General features: G+C 47.0%; 1 protein-coding gene across 1 annotated transcript in view; it reads right to left on the reverse strand.

Moving 5' to 3' along the window:
• Window positions 1-10,315, reverse strand: part of DCHS2 (dachsous cadherin-related 2) — a 270,134-nt gene extending 259,819 nt beyond the window's left edge. The window contains exon 1 of the mRNA XM_059066078.2: window positions 7,892-10,315. Coding sequence (XP_058922061.1) covers window positions 7,892-9,925 — 2,034 coding nt within the window. The 5' untranslated portion in view covers window positions 9,926-10,315. The remainder of the gene's footprint in view (window positions 1-7,891) is intronic.
• Window positions 10,316-14,875: the final 4,560 nt, after the last annotated feature.

Consider the following 14,875-nt stretch of genomic DNA (forward strand, 5'->3'; position numbering starts at 1 on the left):
CTAAAAAACAAACAACCCAGTCAAATATGGGCAGAGGACTTGAATAGATATTTTTCCAAAGAAGACATACAGATGGCCGACAGGCACACAAAAAGGTGCTCAACATCACTAATAACCAGGAAAACGCAAATTAAAATCACAGTGAGATTACCTCATACCTGTCAGAATGGCTATTTCAAAAAGACAAGATGTGGAGAAAAGGGAACCCTCGTGCACTGTTGATGGGACTGTAAACTGGTATAGCCACTACAGAAAACAGTATGGAGGCTCCTCAGAAAACTAAAAATAGAGCTACCATATGACCCAGCAATTCCACTTCTGGGTATTTATCCAAAGAAAATGAAAACACTAATTCAAAAAGATACATGTACTTCTATGTTCATTGCAGCACTATTTACAATAGCCAAGATATGGAAGCAAACTAGGTATTCATCAACAGATGAATGGGTAAAAACGATGGGATATATATATACACACACATATACACATATATACAATAGAATATTATTCTGCCATAAAAAAGAATGAAATCTTGCGCTCTGTGGCAACATGGACAGATACAGAGGGTATTATGGTAAGTGAAATAAGTAAGAAAAAGAAAGACAAATACCATGTGATCTCACTTGTACGTGTAATATAAAAAACAAAGCAAACAAAAAAACAAAACAGAAACAGACTTATAGGTACAGAGAACAAACTGGTGGTTGCCAGAGGGGAGTGGGGTGGGGGAACTGGTGAAATATGTGAAGGGAGTAAGAGGTACAAGCTTCCACTTATAAAATAAATAAGCCTTGGGGATGTAATATACAGGAAATATAGTTGATAACATCACAACAACTTTGTATGGTGATGGATGGTAACTGGACTTATTGTGGTGATCATTTCATAATGTATAAGAATATTTAATCACTATGTTGAATACCTCAAACTATATCATATTGTATGTTAATTATAACTCAATAAAAAAAATATACTAAGTTACTCTGTAGACCAGAATCATGCCCTGCACAGCTGAAAGGGATCCCACTGAATCTAAGTGTGATGCTTAGCACCCTTGGGGTGAAACCCTGAGGACTCATGACCCATCACACCAAGGCCTTTGCCACAACTTACATCACACTGCCTCCCCTCTATGCCTTTCACAATGTTTTTTTCTGTGGCAGCGTAGGGGGTGGGGTAGGCATGGAGGATAGCTATTGAGAGGTCATTTGAACCTTCCTTTAAGACACATGGGATTCCATAAACCCATAAGGAGATGTTATAAGCTTCCAACGTAAGCAAAATAGGTTTCTCCCTTCATTGCCAGACACTTACATCTAACTAAAAACTGAACACACAATTTAAATTTTTTCTGCTTTTCATGCAAAATAATTTTTTTTAAGATTTATTTATTTTTGGCTACATTGGGTCTTAGTTGTGGCATGAGGGATCTTTCATTGCAGCGTGCGGGCTTCGCTCTAGTTGTGGCGCACAGGCTCCTGAGAGCATGGGCTCTGTAGTTGTGGCGCATGGGTTCCATAGCACGTGGGCTCTGTAGTTTGCAGCATGCAGGCTCTAGTTGAGGCGCACAAGATCAGTAGTTGTGGCGCGTGGGCTTAGTTGCCCCGCGGCATGTGGGATCTTAGTTCCCTGACCAGGGATCGAACCCACATCCCCTGCACTGTAAGGCGGATTCTTTACCACTGGACCACCAGGGAAGTCCCAAGAATTTTATTTGAAATGTCATTTTTAATTAGTCCTCAGCATTCACTATATCAGGCAAAATAGTCTTCATCATTTCTAGAAGTCTTATTTACTAGCATTTAATAATAAATAGCATGCATTCAGGACTTACTACGAGTCAAGCATTGTTTTAAGCATACATGTACTAATTCATCAGACACATAAAAACTCTATATCAAGCTGATACCACTGTTATCCATATTTTCCAGATGAGGAAACTGAGCCACAGTACCCAAGATCACATGGATCTTGGAGTGGAGCTGAGATTCAAACCCAGGCATACTGATCCCATAGTCTGGCTATATTCTTCATCACTGTATGAAGCTTAATTTTAGTCTTCAAAGCTAAGAACTCTCTACCATGTAATGTCAATCATCTTTAGTTCTAGAACCAAGAATTAGACAAAGTACTTGCAAGTTATATATTGACTGTAACTAGAGATGCATCCCACAGATTCCAGGCTATACCCCTCCTATTACATAGCCAAACAAATTATCTGATCATCTTTCTCAAGCAGGAAAAGGGGAAAGGAAGTAAAGCCAGCTGATTGGCCTTGGGTAGCAGCTGGGTGGGGGATAGGGCGAGGAAGGCTACCAAAACGAAATCTGAGAGAATTCTACAGCCAATCTCAAGTACCTAAAACAGGTCATCAAAGCAAAGCCAGAGGCACATACCAACACATGCTGGGAACTACAATGGAAGGCCAGCAGGAGTCAGATAATCAGGGAAGATGACACTTGGCAGGTAATCTAGACTCATCCTGGAGACAGATGCAAATGACCACTGTGGAAATCTCACATGCTTTCAGTGTGTGTGTACAGACAGGTCAGGTCCATTCAAAAGAGCCAGAATGAGACAATCATATGTGGTAATACAATTCTATGACCATCAAAGCTGGCACACACTAGGTAAGTACATAAGCTTGTATGTAAGGTAAGCAGTAAGAGTATGTCTGTAATAAGATGAGGGATAAACAATGCAACTCAGACCATAAAATTCCAAAAGATCAATGATAAAATATATGGAGGGAAGAAACTTTATAATAAATTTAATATACATACAAATGAAATGTACAAAAAATAAAGTAGAAAGTAAAAACCTTTACTAGCTCTACCACTGACTAGTAAATTTTTTTTCATCATGCTCTTCAATACAATTTAACAAAAGTGTCGATCTTCCAGTATATGAGATTGAGAACACTAGGAATTACAGGGACTCAAATACCATTAAATTGTAGCATCACAGGGCAATCACAATCCATCGTCTTACTAATACAAGTAAACAACTGTAGCACCATAAAGAACATTAAGAAAAGAGCTAGACAGAACAAGGAAACATTTAGTGGGAGGAGGTGGCATTTGAGATGTGCCCAAAATCTCTCTGGTGTCAAGAACAGGCAACAGAAGACAAGGAACAATGTGGACAGAACTAGGGTGGCAACAATGGGTATAAATGAAGGGACTAATGAAGGCCTTGGCAACTAGTGTGGTCAGATTTGGGGAGGAATCAAAGATGATATGAAGGTGTTAGGAAACATCTTCCTTAATCCAAGGTTGGCACTAGGACAGCCTCTGGAAAGAAGGCCTCCCACCGTTCCTAAGGACCGCCTACCTCGGCATGCCTTGCCATCATCTCCACCCAGACTTCAGGAGAGGGGCTGCCAGCCCTGGACACTTTGACTAAAGCTAATTAATAACCCTTCCCTTAAATCATACCACCCCAGGCAGTGTTTGGGGTTTTCCATTTTTACCTCTACAGTACAGTTGAGGCAAAGTTCACACATTTAGAAAGACTTTCCTAAAGGCTAGGGGATTCATAAAAGGAAGTAACCCCAAAAGATGTAATGAATCAGAAACAAGATATAGGTTAGTCCTTCTCAGGCCATGGAGCACAGTTGTTGGCATCAGGCTTTCCCATCTCCCACATCTTCCCAGATGGTAGATATTATGTTGAATGACCAGGCACCCCTCCTAGTCAGGCTCCTCAAAGACCAGGAGAGCAAACACACGAGCACAGCGGGTGCTCTCTCCCACAGCCCGTGTGCGGGATCCCAAGACCTGTGTTTTACCCAATTAATTCATATGAGCCATGACCTTGCTCTTCACCCTTGTCACTCTCAGCAATGAAACCCACAACCACTCCAACAAATAGCAAAAACACAGACAGACACACACCAAATGTATAAATACACCTATAGAAGGGATCCATTAATAAAATATAGAAAGTTTCAAAAAGGAGCTGATTAATGAAGGTTGGGGGGAAAAAGAAAGAAAAGAGTAGAAGATAAATGACTTCGATTTAAAAAATGTCAGAATTTGAGATGTCAAAAATACTTCCAGGCAGAGATACGTACCAGGTAGAGAAATGTTAATCTGCAGTTAGTAAAGGAGGTCAACCCTGGAGATGTTAAAAAAAAAAAAAAAAAAAGTTGCAGTTCTGGGAATACATAAGTAGAAAATATAGAAAAGAGCGAAGTGAGAGGAAGACAAAACCTTTGCAAACTCCTCTATCACACTGAGTAGGGGACACAGGAGGAATTGGCAAGACAAAGACAGAGAGGATGCAGTGAGACAGAATGCAGTGAAGATGATGCATTCAAGAAAGAGGAAGTGGGCAGCAGCCCAAAATGCTTTAGAGAATGAGTCAGGTTAAACTAAGAAAGCCCAGTGGATCTGAAATAAAAGAACATAGCTGCCTTTGGAGGGAGAGGCAGAATTTAGCATAGTGGTGGGGGAGATCCGAACAGGGTAGGAAGGGGTGATCAGCAAGTGGGGGCGGGGCATATGCCTTCACATGGAGGAGGGAAGGAGACAGGGGATGGAGGACTTGGGACTCTACACTTAGCTGGCACAGGGACCTGGCCTCACCGCTGCCTCCCCAGCACCAGCACTGAGTTCCTGGAATGTAATACGTACCCATAAATACTTTTAATGGAATGTTGTTTATTCAATGAATGCTGTTATCTGATTAAGCAAATGAATTAGTGAATGAATACAGTACTGATATTTAGGGCAGTACAAGAGAATAATCTTGTTATGCAACGTGTGTAATTCAGGTATGAAGGCTGCAGTTACATTGTTTGAAGATCTGGTCACAAGATAAAGTGGTGTAGTAGTTAAGAATACCCCTGCCAATGCAGGGGACACGGATTTGAGCCCCAATCCAGGAAGATCCCACATGCCACGGAGCAACTAAGCCCATGTGCCACAACTACTGAACCTGTGTGCTGCAACTACTGAAGCCTGCGTGCCACAACTACTGAAGCCTGTGTGCCACAACTACTGAAGCCCGCGCACCTAGAGCCCGTGCTCCACAAGAGAAGCCACTGCAAGAAGAAGCCCACGCACCACAACGAAGACCTAACGCAGCCAAAAATAAACAAATAAAAATAAATAAATAAATTTATAAATACAACAACAAGATAAAGGCTGTCAGTGTAGTTCACATGGTTGGATTTAGCGTGAGGCAGACAGTGGCAGTCTCCCCACCAAGGGAGGCTGAGGTTAGTCTCTTTGACAGTAATCTGAAGAAAAAGAGTCTTTCAGGCCAGACACTAGAACTCAGAGGCAAACACAGGAGCAACTGCCTTGACCACAAAAACATCAAGAGATGCTGAAGGGAGCTCCCGAGGGGCAGGTTGTCAAGAAGGGGCTCTCCACCTGCGGGGCAGTGGGGAGCAAGGAACTAAGAAATCCAGACAAGTGCCCACAAGGTTGTGAAAACCCTTTGGGGCTAGAGGTCACCCATCTCAGGCTGCTACCAATTCTTGTCCTCTGTATTAAATCCCTTTGTTCGGCCCCACATTTAAAGTCTTTGGAAAGTTCCAGTTTGGGTCTGAGAACATGGAAGGGTTCAGCCAGCACTGGGGGAAGGGAGGATGGCTGCCCTGGGGTGGTAGTAGGAACATAATCAGAGTGGAATAAGCCCAGGGATTAGTGTTGTGGAGTAACCAGCAAGACACCTAGTAGTTTCAGGCTTTGTTTTATTAGGTGACATGGTATTCCCTTACAGGGAATCCAGGAAAGAACTTTTTTTTTTCCTGTCATTTCTCATTTTGTTTTTTTATGATTCTGACGAAGGAGAATTGAGCAGAGATGAGGTCTAAAGGGAGGAAACGGGTAAAGGGCAACAGAAAGGTTCAACTGTAAGAACTGATATAATGTAATTAAACAAAGCCCTGGAAGAAAGGAGAGGCCATGAGATCCAAAGGGAGTTGGGGAGGTTTGTTTTTACAAAGTGGTATAAAGAAAGATTGAGACTAAAGAGATCGCAAAAAGATTGGAAAACACTCTGGGTGAGACTTAGGGGACAGAGTCAGCCAGAGAGCTGATGCGGCACAGAAAGTTCACAAAGCTGCTATGGTGAGGTCAGAGAGCCCAGTGTATAAGAATGTGTCTGCAATCTTGAGTGGCTAGATTGCTGGAATTTCCAGAAATTCTAATCAGCACCCTTTAATACTACCTATAACAATACTCGGCAACTGAAAGGTTTTTTGCGACTGAAGATGCAGTCTTGCACTTGAGCCAAGTTCAGCTCACCATAATGGATCTGCCACATACCAAGTCATAATAATGGGATAAACTCACACCTCATGGCAGAATCATCTCACAATTTTAGAAACAACTCTAAAAACACAGGTTCTAATCAAAGGAATCATAATTAATTTACCCTGCTTATTTTCCTTCAAATAGCGTCCAGTTGTACTGTTTTGCACCAAGATCCTTAAAGTCTTCCAGATGGAAGAAATTTTAGAAATTATCTAATCCAACCTCTCATCTATTATGACCTCAGTTTTCAACATCCATGTGAGAAACAATTGGTGCCCACTGGCAGCATGCGCTCCTCCTCCATTTTTCAGCCACCTTTGCAGTAAACCTGAGGCCACGTGGCTAAGCTCTGACCAATGGGACATTGGTGGACCTGATCTAAGTCACTCCCAGCCCTGGCCCTACCTTGGATGGACAAGGACCAATCAACCTGCATCGTATCAGACTCTGCTTGAGATGTAAATAAACTTCCATTATGTTATTCATCGGCATTTGTGGATCTGTTTCAGCAGCAAGCATTAATTGATTTTCAAGCCTTCTTTTAATAACCTAGCAACTCAATGAGTCGTCAGTCATGCCAGAGAAAGGGATGGAGATTATTATTACCCACAGAGCCAAAGGATTAAAAAAGAGAGAAGAAGTCAGGTAACTCATTTTTAAAATACAGTGGCATCTTACTTATCTAAAGGTTATTGAGACATGACTTATCAAGCCTAAAACCTCACCCCGCCTGCCCTACCCCCACCGGAGAACCAAGAAATAAGCCACAGAGGTCTTAAAACAACCCAGCTTGAGAGCTAAATGGAGTTTTAGAGCTTCACTCACTAGTTAGCCTCTCAGGCTCTATTTATTTACTCAAATTATCTTGGAGTAAATAAACCAGTCTTGGAAATCTAGTTTGTTACCTCACATCAGATAAATACTAGGAAATTGGAAGCCATAAGGAGTACTGCTAGAACGGTGCACATCACAACATTCTGAGATCCGTTTATAAAGGATATCATCCATTTTATAAAGGATGATTGAGCCCCGCTACTCCTGAATCCAGAAGGCAGCACTGGAGGAGTTCAGCCCACAACTGGTAAAAATGACTTGATGTCCTCAACTGTCTCTTGTAAACTTCCAGAGAAGGTAGGACAATGTGTAAGAAGTCTCTGGAAATAGTTACTCAAAACAGTTTCAGTGTTTAATAGCATACACTTGTTTACTTAAAAAACCAATGTGTGAGGGCCACCTCACTTCCCCAGGTGGCCACATAATGATCCTCAAATATATGCGACATTGCCATTTGCACAGTTAAAAAGTAAAACCGAGAATGGGTTGTTCCTCCCAAACCTATTTGGGTGATCATATACAGACTGAAGGAAATCAGCATTCCATAAGCAAAATCAAGATCCAAATATCATGTGACATAGAAAAGACCTTAGAGACCATTCAGAAAAGTTAGGTGACCAGAGGGCACCCATTCATCTCCCTGCAGAGGAGGAACCAAAGCCCATGTCCCCTGCCTTCTGAGCTTGGGTATAACTATCCACATCACAATTCTGCTTCCCTGTACTTAACTCACAACCTCTCCATCCCTTCCCAGGCCTCCCTCGGATCGACAGGCCTGATGCACTCACCTGCAGAAAGCAGTGTCCGACTGGGGCATGTTCCAGAAGGGTGGCGTTGTACACCTGCTTCAGGAAGATGGGCTCGTTGTCATTCACGTCTCCCACGGCGATGTTCACAAGGCAGGTGGCAGAGAGCGGGGGCTCTCCGAGGTCTTGGGCCACCACTCTCAGTTCTACGGCCTCCGTTACCTCTCGGTCCAGACTCCGGGTGGTGGTAATCACACCAATTTCAGGATCGATGATGAAGGACGTTCCACACTCAGCGGCGGGCCTCAGAGCCTCCGGGCTGCAGCGCGCTGAGAGAGGTACCAGCGCGTAGCGCAGCCGGGCGTGGTCTGTGCCAGGCTCATCCTCATCGGAGGCGCTGACGCACACTACCGCGGTGCCGGGGGCCGCGGCCTCGGACACTGAGGCCCAGTAATGCTCCTGGCTGAAGAGAGGCGGCTGGTCATTGAGGTCGGCGACCCGGAGCAGCAGCGTCTCCTCCGTGCTCAGCGGCGGGGTTCCCGCATCCGTGGCCACCAGTCGCAAATCATACAGGTCTCTGCTCTCCCTGTCTAGGGGCCCCTCGACGCAAAGGAAAAATAGTCCTGAGGAGCCTCCGGACCGCAGCGCAAAGGCTCCCTCACCGCCCTCCAAGGCCAGCGAGATGCTCCCGCCCCCGAGGCCCATACCGACTTCCCCGGCGGCCTCGTCTTCCTTCTCTGGGTCACCGTCCGCGTCGGACACGGAGAGCCGAGCCACATAGTCGCCGACTCGAGCGCCCTCAGAGACGCGCGCGGCGCCTCCTTCGGTAAGGAAGAGCAGATGAATGGCGGGCCAGTTGTCATTCACGTCCAGCACCGCGATGGACACGCGCACGGTGGCAACCTCGGGCTCGGCACCTCCGTCGCGGGCCTCCACCACCAGCTGGTGCCAGGCCTGAGCCTCGTGGTCCAGCGGCCTCTGAATCCGCACCACCCCGCTCATCTCCTCCACCGCGAAATAGGGCGCGTCGCCTAGTGGCCCGCCACTGCCACCCGTCCCGGGCGCCTGCCGGGAGCGGATTCTGTAGCGCACGTGGCCATTGGGCCCCAGGTCACGGTCGGTGGCGCGCACGCGACAGACCTCGGCGCCCGGCAGTGCGTCCTCGCGCACGGCGGCGCGGTACTCACTCTGCTCAAATACGGGTGGGTTGTCGTTCTCATCCAGCACGCGCAGGTCCACCCGCAGGCTGCCCGTGCGCCGCGGGCGACCGCCATCCCACGCCTCGATCTGCAGCTCGTGTGCTGCCACCGTCTCTCGGTCCAAGCGCCGCAGCAGCACCAGGTCTAAGGGCTCAAGGGGCGACGAGGACGGCGGCGACTTTGGTGACACCGGGGCCCCGTAGCGCAACTGGAAGAATGGTCCTGCGGCGTCCTCAGAAAAGTCGGACGGTTGCACCAGGGTGTAGCCCTGTATGCTGAACAGCCCGGCGTCCGGGTCTTGGGCGCCTGGCAGGCGGAAGGCTGTACCTGGCGGGCTGAGCTCGGAGACGTCGAGTTGCAAGGAGTCGCGGGGAAAGCGGGGCGAGTGGTCGTTCACGTCGTTGACGCGGATCTCCACCTGCACCACCGCGCCCAGCAGCGTGGCGGCCACGAAGCTGTAGTGGTCCCGCCGCTCTCGGTCCAGGCGCTGCGCCGTGCGGATGATGCCTGTGTCCGGATGCACGTGGAAGTCGTCCAGCAACGGGGAGTCATCCGAATCCTCAGACAGAAAGAAGCCGCCCCCCTCCTGCTGCTGCTGCGTGGCCGGCAGCCCCGCGCGGATGTCGCCGACTAGAGTGTCTGGAGGAAGGCCCTCGTCCACGGAAAGGCTGAGGTTGAACACCTGGGCAGACGAGCCCGAGGCCGCCCACAGCCACGCGTGCACGAAGAGCCCGAGCAGGAAGCGCTGCGCCCTGGCGGCGCCGCCGCCCGGCAGCCCGCTGGGTGACCCTCTGCTCCTGGGGAGCAAGAGGCGCTTCCCGGCCGGAGCCCCGAGCTGCTGACGCCCTTCGCCCATCCTCCGCCCAGAAGGGCTCATTTCTCCGCCAGCTCCTTGGGAAGGCTCCCGGGTAACTGCCCAGTTGTGGCGCGATGGCAGAAAAATCCAGGAGCCTCTTCAGTGTCTGAGCCAAAGAAGAAAAGACTTTGTTTGGCAAACAAAACCAACAGACCCAGGAGTTCCCGAGGTTACATCTGCAACTGGTGAAAACGTCCTCCGCCCGCAGCTCGCGCAGACAGGGAGTGAAGCGCCAGCTGCCTCTGCTGCTGCAGCCACCTCTTCAGCCCCTGGATTTCTTTAAACGAGTCTCATCTCTTTTCCTCTCTCCTTTTATTCTTTTTACATCAGTTTCTTGTTCTTCTCGGCTGGTTGTTTCCCCCTGGTAAAGTCAGGTGCATTATGCTTTTGCCAAAAAGAATGAAATTATTTAAAGCGCACACACCCGGAGAGGCTGGGGGTCGGGCCGGGGAAGGGGGTGGAGTAAGGGCTGGAGGCCGGGAGCAAGGGCGCGCGGGGCCGCAGCGGAAGGGAGGGAGGGAGCCGCTGCGTAGTCAGCGGCTCCGGGGTCGGCCGCACTCGCCACGTCTCGGGACGCTGGGGACCGCGAGGCTATCCTCCGCCCCAGCCCCCTGCGCTCTCCTCCGTGAGTCGTGACGCGGCGCACACCCCGGCCAACTCCCACCTGCGAGGCGTCGCTGCGGTGGGGCCCGTTCGTGGCTGGGCTGGGGACGGAGCAGAGGGAGGCAAACGAGAAAGGACCCGGAGATTTGGACTGTGGGGCAGGTGAAGGTCGCGCAGGCGAGGCGTCGGCCGGGGCTGTGCGTGCAAAGTGGCGAGGGGTGGGGGAAGGTGAGGCGGCAGCCTTTCCACGCTCTCCCCCCTCCATCTCCTCGACGGGCCCTGCAGCCGGCCTGACACTGGGCTCCGGCTGAACAGAGAGGGTGGGGGTTATCATCACACCGGGGAGCCAAACGTGTGCTCCATGTGGCGAGAGAGACCCGTCCCCAGCGGAAGGACAGAGTCAAAGGCCGATGCACAGCTGGGGCCAGGATGACTGCAAAGGCAGGGGGAGGAGGAAATTGGAAAAACCCTCGAGAAACCCCGAGAAATCTGTGACACACATGGTGCAAACCACGCGTTATTACGCCGCGCTACCACTCGGCGACGTGAGAGCGGCTGGTCAGTCCCCTCTGCTGCCAGGAATGACGACAATAGGTTCAGCTTGCGAACACTTTTTATGCATTCAGCGCCATCACACTTCCAGAATGGTTTATGGTGCTAATTTATGGGCAGGAAGACGGGGTGGCTGAGGGCTATCACCTCCCAGCGCTCCTCCATCGCCGCTGAGCAGGGCAGTTTGCTGTCAGGGCAACTATTGATATCACTTTCAAAATAGCTTGTGTCTGGGCCCAAGAAGAACGCCAATAAATTCCCATAGTCGGGGGTTTCTCTTCAGTTATCCATCATGATAGGTAAAAACTGATAAATTGCCTCTAATAAAAAATGCCTGAGGAGGGGCTCTCTGCCCTCTTAAGGATGGCTGGCCAAGTTTAGCAAATGGTTTCTGCAATTTTGATTTTACGCCAGAGGGAAGAATTAATTTCCTTGATACTCTTGCTCCCCTTTCGGGAGGACCAAAAGCCCTGTCTAGCGGTTCCTTACAGCAACAGCAAGATGCCTTTTTAACATATATAACTGCTGACCTACAACCACACCATCATCTCCATGTCTGATAAAACAAAAATAAAACAATGTATTTTACAGCAGACACATTGCACATAAATGGAGACATTATTGAAATAAATTCAGCATCCCTTCACCAATGAATCTCCTCACCATTGAGGAGATTTGTTACCAGTCTTTAGGGTCTCCTTTCTCCTCAGCCTTTGCAGTCTCACCCTAACTAGGCCCCTGCCTCCACCCTTGCCCCTTTGCAAGTAATTATCAAGCAAGCATCCAGAATGATATTTTAAAACTAACTCAAATCATGTCAACCCCCTTCTTAGAACCTGTCAGTATATTTCCATTATACCTGGATTATAATTCAGACTCCTTCAAACAGTGCAGTACTCTACCTAACATGGCCCTATCCACCTTTCTGACCTCAAAGCTGTACATCCTGTTTTCCTGCCTTCTTTCTGATCTTGGTCCCTGTTGTGGACTGAATGTTTGTATCTCCCTCAAAATTCGTATGTTGAAATCCTACCCTGCCCCTGGCTTTAGGAGGCCAGGTCTTTGGGGTGATTAGATTACATGAGGTCATGGGATTAGTGCCTTTATATGAGTGAGGAGAGATCTTGCAGCTCTCTGCTCTTCACCATGTGAAGGTAGAAAAAGCCAACAGTCCACAAAGAGGAAGAGGGCCTGCAACAGAACTTGACTGTGCTGGCACCCTGATCTCAGACTTCCAGCCTCCAGAACTGTGAGAAGTGTCTGTTGATTATAATCCCCCAGTCTGTAGCACTTTGTTACAGCAGCCTGAACAGACCAGGACAGTACATTTGAATTGTGAGAACTTTTCTGTGCCTGGGAGTTCTTTCTTCTGCTTTGTGAAGATTTGGCTGTTTCTCATTCAGGCCTCAACTCAAATACCAACTGTTTTGAGACCTTCCTTGACCACCCTACCTACCTCAAGTAGTTTCTCCACCTTAAGCTCTGTATCCTCATATTTGATTTCATTCACAGCACCTATCAGCACCTGAAATTAGCTTGTTTTATTCATTTGTTTATTAGATTATTGTGATCTCAACCCTATTCATGCACTTTAAGCACTGCTTTATCCCAGAACCTAGAGGAGTACCTACTACATAGTGAGTCTTTATTCACTAAATATCTATGGGATAGATGACTGAATGGGTGGTTGGTTGAACTAAGAGTAGATGGAAGGATAATCTGTTGAAGGAGGAGTTTGAGGCCAGAACTCAGAATTAACTAACATGAGATCTTTTATTGTGATGAATCATATCTTCTCAATTTACTCATTTGGAACATTCTATGGAGCTTTTTGAACTGATTTTTTTTTTTTTTTTTTTTTTTTTTTTTTTTTTTTTTTGTGGTACAGGGGCCTCTCACTGTTGTGGCCTCTCCCATTGAGGAGCTCAGGCTCCGGACGCGCAGGCTCAGCGGCCATGGCTCACGGGCCCAGCCGCTCCGCGGTATGTGGGATCTTCCTGGACCGGGGCACGAAGCCGTGTTCCTGCATCGGCAGGAGGATTCTCAACCGCTGCGCCACCAGGGAAGCCCTTGAACTGATTTTTGAACTTCTTCAATTTATTTTGCAAACTGTACTACTATCAAATATTTACCTGAGTCTAAAAATAAAGGAAAAGCAGCTAGTTTTTCCACATCTTTCACCGACACATTCATCGTAAATAGTGGTTTAGTTTAGAAACAAATGGAAAATCAGGAACTTGAAACATCTATTTTCCTACTCACTTTTAGGCTTTCTCTTTCAGTATGTGCAGCTCAAGATCTCCTGTCCATTTCACAATGTCCTTCATTGAATGTCCTGAGCAGCCTTCTAGAATTAAGAATTCAATTTAGTTGAGTGAAAGAAATGAGCATTTCTCAAATATGCAAAAAAAAAAAAAAATTTTAGATAGCACAGGAGCTAACAGCCTGCAAGAAATAGGTCCAGATCTGCCCCCTTGAGAAAAGCAGCAGGATGTAACTGGCAAGAATTTGGGTTTTGAAGCTGGGCAACCCCAGTTCTGCTCTATAATTTTGGGCAAGTTATTTCAACCTCGTTAAGCCTCAGTTTTCCCTTCTGAAAATTGAGGATTATAATATATAATTTACTGGGATGTTATGAGCCTTAAACGAGCCAATGTACATGGATTAATACACAGAAAGCATCCAGGAAATATTATTTCTCTTCCCCTCTGTTATTTGTGTGATTAAATATTTTAGGGGTGAAGTGTTTGGGGATTATCAGTAATATCAAACTCTGACTTCATAGCCCCCTTGAGTGTGTAGAGAGGGAAGAAGTAAAATTTCTAGATTCATGAACAGAAACTATCATGGGCAGAAAGGTTCAGAGCAGATCTTCCCCTGGTGTTACTTGGCTTAAGTAGTATAGGAAGTCCATTGTCGAAAACATTTTCTCCTAGACTGTAGATAATCCTTCACTTTGCAACAGTTAACTTAAATGGTCTAAATAGGTACTAAGGGCTCAAAGCATCTCACATTAACCCTTCAGGAAAGGAATTATAATTATTATCCCCATCTTACAGATGAAGAAACTGAGGTTCAGGGCATCACAAGTAACTTCATCAAAGTCACATAGGTGTAAGTGGTGGTATACATGGTGTCCATGGTCTTCTGAGCTCTTCACTGGTCATTTATCATCTCTTGTGATTCTCTGCTTAAAGCAGATTGTCTTGCTCTGAATTCTCATTGAAATCCATACAGTGAGATAGTAAGAGTTTTGGAAAGACCTGGGAGAACTACAGAAAGAAGAACTTTGGACAGCATGCTTGGGTGCATGGTGGGATGGCACAGAAGAGCCACAATGAAGTGGCTACTTGGAACTCAACAGAAAGAAACGAACTATTTAGAAATGGTAGGGTTAGGGACTACACTTGCCATCTTTGGTTCATATGTCAACTATCTAAAAAGATGAACTAAAGAGCATTTGGAGCTTGTGGTGGTTAAATTTTATATGTCAACTTGGCTAGGCTATGGTGCCTAGTTTGGTCAAACACTAGTCTAAATGTTGCTGTGAAGATATTCTGTAGTTGTGATTAAGATCTCTAAGGAGTTGACTTTAAGTGAAGGAGATTACTCTTGATGATCTGGTGGCCCTCACCCAGTCAGTTGAGAGTCTTATGAGCAAAATCTAAGGTTTTCCAGGAATTCTGCCTCAAGACTGTAACTTAGAAATCCTGCCTGAGCTTCCAGCCTGCTGGCCTGCCCTACCAGTTCTGAACTTGCCAGCCCTCACGATCCTTTAAGCCAATTACTATATGTCTCTTGGTTCTGTTTCTCTGG

Source organism: Kogia breviceps, chromosome 6 (genome assembly GCF_026419965.1).
Source record: "Kogia breviceps isolate mKogBre1 chromosome 6, mKogBre1 haplotype 1, whole genome shotgun sequence".
NCBI classification, from domain to species: Eukaryota; Metazoa; Chordata; class Mammalia; order Artiodactyla; family Physeteridae; genus Kogia; species Kogia breviceps.